Consider the following 10,455-nt stretch of genomic DNA (forward strand, 5'->3'; position numbering starts at 1 on the left):
GCGCCATTGCTGTCGCTGTCACACCCCAGCCTGCATTTGTATTAGGGGGGAAGGGGGGGGGGGGGGGGGGAAAGCTCAGAGGCGGGATGTTAAAAGTCGGATTTATCGGAGGACAAGTGAGGACAAATGAGGGGTGACTGCTGAGGGTTTGGGGTGTGATTTCGGAGAGAACATCCCCTAAACACCCTTTACCGTTTGGAACACTTCTCAAAGTGGCGTGCTGAACATTTCGTTTGCTCTCCGTCTCTGCATAGACTTCGAAACTTTGTACCTTCGTCTGCTTTTTTTAGGGTTTTGAACCCTGATATTCGGCATCGGAGAACGCGTCGTACAAACGTCATCAGTCCAAGGGTTCTGGTTTTACATTGCTTTTTATGCATACTGAGCCGTACAGCTCATAAGAACAAGAAAACTATTTGATTCCTGAATTACGAAAGGAGGAAGCGAGCACTCTCCACTTGGTTTGTTTATATTCAAAGCGCAAATGGTAGTTGTAGCTAGCCAATCTCAAACACATGAATGATAGCCGCATATGAAGATAAATATTATTTAAAAAAAAACAAATAGGAAATATCTCGATTTAATCTTGGTGGCATTAGAATAGCGACAAGACCAATACATAAAAAACAAGAACACAATCATAACTACACTTGCGTAAATAATAAAAAAATAAATCTAAAAAGAAACGGTTCACCCTTGCTGCATAGAAGGTATGTTAATATCGCAACAAGTAAATACAGTTGCAGTTTTCGCTTTATATATTTGTGTCAGCAATAACAAAGAGACGAACAGAAAAATCACGCAGAAGATTATGAAAAAAGTTCCAGAAGATGCACAAAAATGTTGCATAAGACAAATATTTTTTATGGCACATCCCGCGAAGCAATATTTGTGTAAAGGAACCCGGTGAATTATAATTTCGTTTTCTTGTCTTTAAACAACCAAAATTGTAGCGGAAGTTATAGTCGATACCAGACCTGATGTATTTATTACTCATTTATTCACAGCTTGGCGTAACCCCAGTAAAAGATTATACACACTTTGTATACTTTTTTCTGCGCTAAAGTTGAGCCGATTATTTTGTAGTCGAAGTGGCAGAACTGGGTGTCTGGTTCTAATAAAACAAAACAGAAATGGTTACAAACGTGTGGCTGCCAACCGAAGTCTTCAAGAATTGCCATTGAACATGGAAGCTTAGAGACGACCATCTCGTCTATTCTGATTGCATTGATATAAAAGCAAATTTGCTGTCCTTTTAATCTGAGTACCGTATAACCGAAGATAGGTCGACGTCTTTATGAACAATTCCTGTGCGTGTGTTTCTCTGACAGAATCAAGAATAGCCAATCATTGCGATTTAAGGAAGATGCCCAGTGATAGACAAGGCACCGATAACGTCGCAACGCAGAAAGATCTCCATGCGTCGCATTTCTCAGAATTTCAAACTTGACCTTCCCTTTGTCGTTCCCCGGCTATTTTCGTAATTCTTAATGATTGGTCTCCGTGAGTTTTACGGGGATCGCAGGCACACGGGTCTGTTTATAAAAATATTGACCGCTTTTCTCGAATATATAGTACGTCAATGTTGGTAATTTCCAGTAAAAGAGTATCCTTATAGCGTATTAGGAACACCCCATTAGCAAGGGTTTGCTTTTGTAATCCTAGTGAGAAACCGCGTTGTAGACTTGTGTTGTCTGCTAGTCTTAGCGGAGTTGTCATACAGGCACGGCATGACAACACCAATAAGAATACAACAAAGAGTAAATATATTGTTAAACCTTTTTTTTTTTTGTGAAAGAATCGGTGGAACAATAGACGTAAGTTGTTTTCATACGATCCATTACTTAATGGGCGAGCGAAAAGACGCTACGTCTGCGGAACGAATCGAGGAATCGTGAGTCCTTGCACAGAAGATTGGGCTGTGTTTGTCACAGGTAGCTCGATTTTCTCTCGTTCAGCGTGTTACGCCCGGAGAGCGTTTTTGCGGGTGCTACGTTATTCATTCCACAATCAAGCCTGGAAGCGTTTTGAAGATCATGGAATTCAAAAAAAACAGCTTGGGAGGCTGTTGTCCGCTTTCAAAGGTGAGTGAGAAATAATACCCTTAGACTGAAACAGTACGCACCACATATTAGTTTGAATCGTCTTAAGGCTGGTAACATTCCGCAAACGTTCCTATAGATCTGCTAATGTACCGGACTATGTGGATGGACCATACGAATAACTTCCTGTATAAGTTTCAGCAAACTTAGCTTATTGCTAACTTGTCCAGTTGAATTATGCAGTCGGAGCTTCTTACACTAGGTTGTCCATGGATCTATTTAAGATTTAGTTCGTTGCTGTCACATCGCGACTTGAGTTTGCAGTGTGCTATTTAGACCTCAGTTTTAAGTAAAATAAATATTATAATATTGTATTAAAAAATCTGCAGTATGAACTATTTTAATGTTGGTTACATGGAAGTGAAAAAAAAAAGAAATAACGCAGGACAACGTATAAAAAAAAGCCTGAATCTTTTTTGAACTCGCAGCCGCGTGCAGCACTCGAAGACAATAGTTGTGCCCAATCTCCAAATTTTAAGTTTTAATTTTCGTACCTGGCAACACCCTGAATTCTTAGAAATGAGCACGATACAGCTTTGTGGAAGTCCTATACCAGACCAATAGCATTAACAACGCTAAGACTCCGGGAAGACCCACCGAACTCCACGCTATACTCAATTCCCGATGGTGGCCATCACTGCGTTCCTCATGCCACTTTCCACCTTTGTGTCCTTTGCTAGCGAGCATTGACCTGCATGTTCTTCGAGCCACCACTAGGCGACGCTAAGACCTATGCCTCCATCTTCTATAAAATGTTCCCGATAATTTGGTAGGTGCTCCGATAGCCGTTACGCATTTGGCATCCGAATTTTGCTGCGTATAGATTGCCAAGGATAGTGTTTTTGAGTGTGGCGGAAATGGCGAATGAAGCGAAATAGACCTCGTTATTGTTGACATCGTCTTCATGAGAACACGACACCATTAGTAATTTAAACCGGCTGTCAGTACCATGGCGGAAAACGTTCATGTTCATAAAAAACGGTTAACGTACGGGCGAGTAGGTCGATGTTTACCATGATGCATTTTAACCGTGTAGTGTAGGGAAGATCATCATGTAGGAAAGCTCACCGTGAGTAATCAGTCTTTTCCAAGAATAGTATAATATATAAAAGTCCGATAGCACGTGGCTTTTGCATATGTAGGGCAAACTTCGAGGACTGTTAATGATAGATTGACGGAACACAAGAGGAACGTAAGAATGAATACAACTAATTCGGGACTAGGCAGGCGCATAAATCAGTGTCATAACTGCACTCCTTCGTGGTCAGGGACGGAAATAATACAAAGAGATATGAATGACTGTAGAAATCAGTAAGGAAAATTATTCGAATAAAATAGGTCACTAACCGTATTAGTCAGGCATCGTTGCAGCTGGAGAACAATGCGAAAGCATTTTTGATACTAAACGACTTTATTTTTATGCATTTTGAAGGGTGAAGCGCCATAGTTTTTTGTTAGAGGAAGTCCAGCAGTGTCTGTCTTTTGAGATTGCTGTTTCGGATTGGTAGATTTTAAGAGGTTTCTTCCCAGTTCTTTTTTTTTAGAATTTGTGCTCATGTTTCGGGTCAGTGTTGGCTTGCGGGTGTAGTGTCAAATGTTCCACAAAGATTAAACTTTTTTTTTTTTGTAGAAGTGGTGGTTTAGTTGAATTTGGGAAGGTTTGTCGTAGCTGTTATCGTTTTTTTTATTGACAGGGATTCTCATTGTACTGTTAAGTCTGTGTTCTTTTGTGTGCTTGTGCTTTTTGTATTAGCAAAAGTCAACTTGTTTGTTTGACGACCGTGTATGTATGTGGAAATAAATCAATCTTTTATCTATATTTTTTGTTCCTTTTTTGACCCTTTATACTTTTGTGTTTCTATTTTATACTCCAGTCTCGGGTTAAGATGCAACACGGTTATTATTCATGAGCATTAACAATAGGAGCAATACTCCCTGAGTAATACAGTGTTATCCACTGTGGTTTCGTTGTAGCCAACCAGAACGCCAGTGCTACCCTTGAGTGTTAGCATTTCAGCATGCCTTTTGGAGAAAAAAGAACGAAAAGTTTTATTTTACCTGATTTAGAAACTTTATAAATGCTCGTTCCGCCAGCTTCACACAAACGTTTGCGAGTTTCTGCCCTGAATTTTTACATATATGTATGGTAATATTTTCGATATAATATGCCTGCTCAAACAGATACGTCTTTAAATGGCCAAATAGAATACATTACCCCGATGTCTAGTCAATGCCACGACATAAGGGTCAGAGATTCCATTGAAACTTATACGCGTTTAATTAAAACGCGGCGGAGTTGTACTTACGAGAGGAATGACAGCTCCTTGCAGTCTTCAAACCATTGAAGTTTGTGTACGGGATTTCGGGGATGAACGAACAAGGACCTCCTTGCTTCCGCGAAAGGCCTCGCTCCTTAATGAGGGTGTTCGTTAGCGCTGCAAAACTTGAATCCTTAGAGATCGCATCTGCAGAGATTCCATAGTGTAACTTCCTTTGTAATTAGACTGTAGTCACTCCCGCGCTTCCTGGGAGGATCGCATTTCCCCCAGGTCTAAACCACATACTCCATAAATAGAAGGTTCTTGGGGAAGGTCACACATGGTTTAGGCGGGTCAAATACGCCAAGTCCTTTAAGTGTATTCGACAGATGAGAACATTGTTTGGGTGTAAGTTTCTAATGTGTGCTTCTGTGTACATTTGATTTTGCAACAAGATTATGCTACTATGGGACGTGAGAACAAGAGCGCCAGGTATCCTCACTTCCAGTTTATCGCATAAAACAATTATGAGATTGCGATCGCATGAATCTCAAATAGGTAAAAATAATTTGCGCAAAGTTAACTTAGAAAATCATATGTAAGTTAAGTGAATCTAAGTCAGAAGTTGACACACTGATGGTTTCCAACTCAATCTGTAAAACATTATCGCGGGGTTAACTACGAATATTCATAGTGATATACATATGTAAACGTATAATCCAACAAACTTTACGTCAAAGTCCCGATAAATTTAATGATGAACAGAATTTGATATTTGATTTTTTAAGAAGCAGGGCATGCATATAAGTGTTGTGCACGACATCGACATTAATCTGCACATTGGCTTTAGGTACCTTCGATGAGACTGAGACGAAGGCGATCGGTGAAGTTTAACATTTTAGAATGAAAAGTTTATAGTGTGTCATTGGTTCATTCACGCGCAAAACGTGCTGCGTTACATGACATTGTACACATAGTCACTGACTAGAAGATTGTGCTGATACTTCGTACTAATTATAGCTTAATTTCAGGCAATTTGTGCTAGTTCTGATTCCTTCATTCAAATACTTCTATGACCAAGAAATCACTGAAAAAGTCCTGTTCACCCATGGGTCGCGTCAATAATGTTCGTTTATTTGCATCTTTTTGGACGCAATCTTCATGCATATATACACAAAACAGAGACATCAAAAGCAGGTAAAAACAGCGATTCCCGGAGAAAAGCTCACCGGAGAAAAGCTCACCGGAGAGAAGCTCACCGGAGAAAAGCTCACCGGAGAAAAGCTCACCGGACCAATGGAGAAGGCGGAGAAAAGCTCACCACGCTCAATGAGTGACTCGTCTATTTTCACTTCCACATATTATTTCCGCATTAAAGAGCGAAAGTGATTTTGCACAGAGGAGTCATAAATTGAATGATTTGCGTTTATTTTCTCTCAAACATTAATTATTTTTTTCATACACGCACGTTAGAATCGAATACAATTTCCGACCGCTTCCAGAAGGGCTGGAACTTGTTTGTGCTCAAGATAGTCCAGGCAGATGTTCCTGAGGCGGTCCTGTAGGCGCCTTGTCGCCTTTTTGGTCTTCTTCGTCGGCGGTTCCCCACTGCTTATTTGCAGCAGCATTACCTCCGATAGGGCTTGATCTTGTTGCAAGCAGTCGATCAGCTTCCATATACTGGGCTGGCTGTGCCCGACAAGCTTCTTAAACCCGCTGTTCCATCCTTCGCATGCGTTATTTGTGCGGTCTTCGTTGTTTAATGTGGCTTCTAACACGTTCCACACTGTCGGCGGAATCTTGGGGCGTCGTCGGCGCATCGTTGTGGTTAATGCGCCATCGGCTACTCTCGATGACACTGCTCGGAACGTTCCGTTTACATACGTCGCGTCAAAATAGTCGATGAGGTCATCGAGGTCGGTTGGAGCCTGACCACGGATGTAGTCCAGCCCAACTGGAACAAGGTTGGGAGGGAGGAATGCGAGGCCGTCTAGCATTCCACACATCTTCTTGAACCTGTCGTTCCTCTTGTACCTGCTGATGAGGCCCAGCTCGCGTACCTTGAAAAAGAATAGAACAAAAAGAGATACGATGAGATCCTGATGCGGTTGCATTAATTGAGTTTGACGTAGAGGCTATATCTTGGTACTGGGGAGCTAAGCACTTCAAAATTAGTCAAATGCCTTTTCTTTGTTTTTGATGTCATATCATAGGTTTTATGTTGGTTGGCCATAGATGGTTGGTACTAGAGGCGTCCAAATTTCTTTTCAAGATTATTTTGGGAGTAACGTTACCTTGCGGTGGGTACTCTGGCAGAGGTGAAAGAAGCAGCCTTTCGTGGTGACATCTTCTCCGAAGACCGCTTTCGACGCTCTTATGGCGGCCATCTCATAGTCGCTAATGATGATCTCAGGGTATGGAGCATAACCGTTCGCTTCACACGTGTCCAAAATCGCTTGAAAAAGCTCTTCGTATATGGAGAAGGTTTTGCCTGGGAGCAGAGCATAAACGCACGCCACGGTGCTCTCCCCAGCTGTACACCTCATAACGTACAACTGTTTAAACAGTCTTGGGCACACCGAGAATGTTCCATCCCTGTACCAGGTTCGGCTTGTTGATAGTGCCCGCAGCTGTTCGTGGCTTGCAAAAACGAGCATGCGGTCTCGCCTCTCAGGCCCGTTGTCATAGATCAAAAACGGTTGCTTTTCCGGCCCTCCGGTCATTGTCCAGATATCTCGTAATTGAATATCAGCAGTGGTCTGGGGTTCCGGTGGACGCACCTTACTTCTTTGCTGGCGCAGGTCACGACGAATAGTCTCGAGGCTACCGATGCTTTCGCGCACGGATTGGGACCGGACATTCCATCGAACGCCGTTTCGTCGAACGCCGTTTCATCGAAGCCGTTTCATCGAACGCCGTTTCATCGAACGCCGTTTCATCGAACGCCGTTTCATCGAACGCCGTTTCATCGAACGCCGTTTCATCGAACGCCGTTTCATCGAACGCCGTTTCATCGAACGCCGTTTCATCGAACGCCGTTTCATCGAACGCCGTCTTATCGAACGCCAGGGTGGCATTTCCGCTTCCTGAAGCTGGTCGGAGGTGCCCATCCCGGGTTCTGTAAGTTTTTGACTTGCATCGCCAAGGAACATCAACTGACAGAACGCAAGCTGGAGGCGATGTTGAGTTCCCAAGAGCCTCCTCGCCAGAAGAAGGCCATAACATGAGAAGGTCCGCCTTTTTAATGAGAACCGACGGAGCATGGCTGGAGGGGACTTTTTGAGAGCAATTGCTCATCATTGGAAACGGTGAATGGCTGTCGCACGAACACATGAACCCCCGAAAGTTTTCAAATAAAATTTGAAGTAACGTACTTACTTTTAACTTCATTGAGTCTTAGAACTAAAAAAAAAAAAAAAACAATGTTTCGTTGTAGTTTCATAAATAGCACTTCAGCTTTAGCTAATGCAAGCTTCGTGCAGTAAAAAAGTATCAATAGAAAGACATGAGGGGCTAGGAGGCTCACAGTAAGGGCCTTAGCTCACAGGGCTAAAGTTGTTGCGCCTGCGCAAAACCTAAGTCGCCTTCTGGCCTCCATGAGTTGGAGTGAGCTCTTACCGGCAGTGCGACCTTTTATTTATTTGTTGCAATAGCCTCAAGGCCCATCGGGTAATACAGAGGGGGTGAACAGATAAGCACAATGTGCGAAACAAACATAAAAATCGGAACAAATATCCTCATGGGTTACTTGCATCAAAATAAATTGTAACAGCTACAAGTTTGGACATTAAAAAACCTGACGATGAAATGGGTGATTGACACGAAAATGCACTCGATCCGTGCATAAAAGAGCAGCTTTCACACTTTTTATATAAAAGACATTCGATGAAACGGCCGTCAGCGATTCGATGAAACGGCGTTCGATGAAACGGCGTTCGATGAAACGGCGTTCGATGAAACGGCGTTCGATGAAACGTCCATTTTTTCGATGAAACGGCGTTCGACGAAACGGCGTTCGATGAAATGTCCGGGAACCCGCACGGATGTTGTTGAATTGCTCAAAGCCTGAGCAAGCAGACGGCTAGGAGGTTCTGCGGTCTCTACAGCTTTCCTTTTTAGCTGGCTCCTTAGTTTGGTGACATCAGAAAGGCCATGATTGTTTGCATGATTGTGCTCCTGCACTGACCAAAAGCGGGTAATCTGCGTTCAAAAATGACAAAAATTTGTGTCAGCAATAATGTATATGTAACTCTAAATGTAAAAACGAAAGAAGGTTTTACGTAAAAACGCTTGTGCAAATAAAGTGAAACATTACTGCAAAACTTGCACACAAGCGAAAAGTATGATATTTCGTACTTACATCAAGATTGGTGGTGATGGCTCCCTTGCAGCAACCTGTTCGTTGGTACCGGCACTGCCAGCGTATCCAGTCGTTTCTTGTAACTTTCATACGATATTCGTACCCATCTAGAAGCACTTTCTTCTTTCCCTTATTGGTCAGAATGACCTCCATGACACAAGGAAGGCAGGACTGGTCACTTGATAGGAGGTGCTGTTTATATATGCAATTTCCTTTAGCTCCTCTTGCGTAACCATACAGGTTCTGACCAATAAAAAAGCAGACTGTATTTCTCACAAAGAGAGCGGAGAAATACTTGTTTCCAGAAAAAATGGGAAACAATAGGAATGCCCTACAATGTCAAGGTCTTCAGCTACAGCGCCAGTCAGAAGGATGTTATACATAAAAAAGACAGAAGAACCATGTAAGAGAGGGTAAAAGCGCTAAAACGTACAACACAGAGCACTACTTGCAACTGAAGTTTATTCCCAGGAAACACACATATATACACACCGTGAAATCGCGACATGTACTTTAGAAATGCGACATCACCCCCTCATTGCTCGTCTGTCCGCTATCTATTTTACAAAAGATTTCAAAAACGCCATCTCAGAGCCAAACAGGGCTATAGATGGGGCGATGTTTGGCTCTGAGATGGCGTTTTTGATGTTTGGCTCTGAGATGGCGTTTTTGAGCGCCCCATCTATAGCCCTGTTTGGCTCTGAGATGGCGTTTTTGAAATCTTTTGTAAAATAGATAGGGTGATGTCGCATTTGCAAAGTACATGTCGCGATTTCACAAAATGTATATATGTGTGTTTCCTGGGAATAAACTTCAGTTGCAAGTAGCGCTCTGTGTTGTACGTCTCTTTAACTTGTCCGTTGTTTTTAGCGCTTTTACCCTCTCTTACATAAAAACGCAACAAACCAAAAGTTTTTTTGTCGTTTCATTCAGTTTCGGCAAAAAAAAAAAAAGAAAACAAGTAGGAATAATGATTATTTCTGGCAGTCTTAGTGAACTTTTTTACTTGCACCAAAATCTAAGTGAGCTTTTCTCCGCATTTGACACTTTTCCGGTGAGCTTTTCTCCGGTGAGCTTATCTCCGGTGAGCTTATCTCCGGTGAGCTTTTCTCCGCTCCCCAAAAACAGCACGGGTAACCAAGCAGACAATCACGCAAAGTAACGTCTTCTTTCTGCCATTATCTACTTCCTCTACCGATTCACCCAAACCAGATATAATGAAAAGCAAATCGTGACGTAAATATACAAAATACATAACGACCAGAATAGTACCTATACAAAACAAAATATAAAACTCGCGCAACAAGTACAATGAACCAATACGAAACCAAAATGCAGTCGACAAGAAAAGGCACCATAACTAGAGACCCCTGGAGGTGAATCTCAGAGGCAGGGTCGATTTCAATCAAGGCAAGGGGTGGGGATGTATCGTATTGGAGGGATGGGTTTCTGTTTACACCACGTGGTGCATGTTATATTAAAATAATCAAAAACGCATAATATAAACACCGAGTAATGGAAAATGTTTGTACTTGATGCGAGGTGTTTACATGCAAGGGAAGCTAGAACGCTGTCTTTTTAAATTTACATTAAAACGTGTAAAAAACACGTGCTCAATCTTTTCTATTCTCGTGTTTCAAAGTCAGTGATTTTGTACGATAGGTATTTGATTTTAACCTCTTCGGACTTAAGCAATCACACTGAATTGATACGAATGCAATCAGACTACAACTTA

General features: G+C 42.2%; 1 protein-coding gene across 1 annotated transcript; it reads right to left on the reverse strand.

Moving 5' to 3' along the window:
- Positions 1–5,829: 5,829 nt before the first annotated feature.
- Positions 5,830–6,539, reverse strand: LOC115314597. The gene has a single exon (XM_029973721.4). The coding sequence runs from the start codon at positions 6,472–6,474 to the stop codon at positions 5,830–5,832; it is 645 nt and encodes a 214-aa protein (XP_029829581.2). The 5' UTR covers positions 6,475–6,539.
- Between the last annotated feature and the right edge of the window lie 3,916 nt (positions 6,540–10,455).

Source organism: Ixodes scapularis, unplaced genomic scaffold (genome assembly GCF_016920785.2).
Source record: "Ixodes scapularis isolate PalLabHiFi unplaced genomic scaffold, ASM1692078v2 PGA_scaffold6__148_contigs__length_123643588, whole genome shotgun sequence".
Classification (NCBI taxonomy): Eukaryota; Metazoa; Arthropoda; class Arachnida; order Ixodida; family Ixodidae; genus Ixodes; species Ixodes scapularis.

What these genes read in the sequence shown, in the direction of transcription:
- LOC115314597 (XM_029973721.4), bottom strand. Translation starts at nt 6,474, where the DNA reads ATGCAACCGCATCAGGATCTCATCGTATCTCTTTTTGTTCTATTCTTT.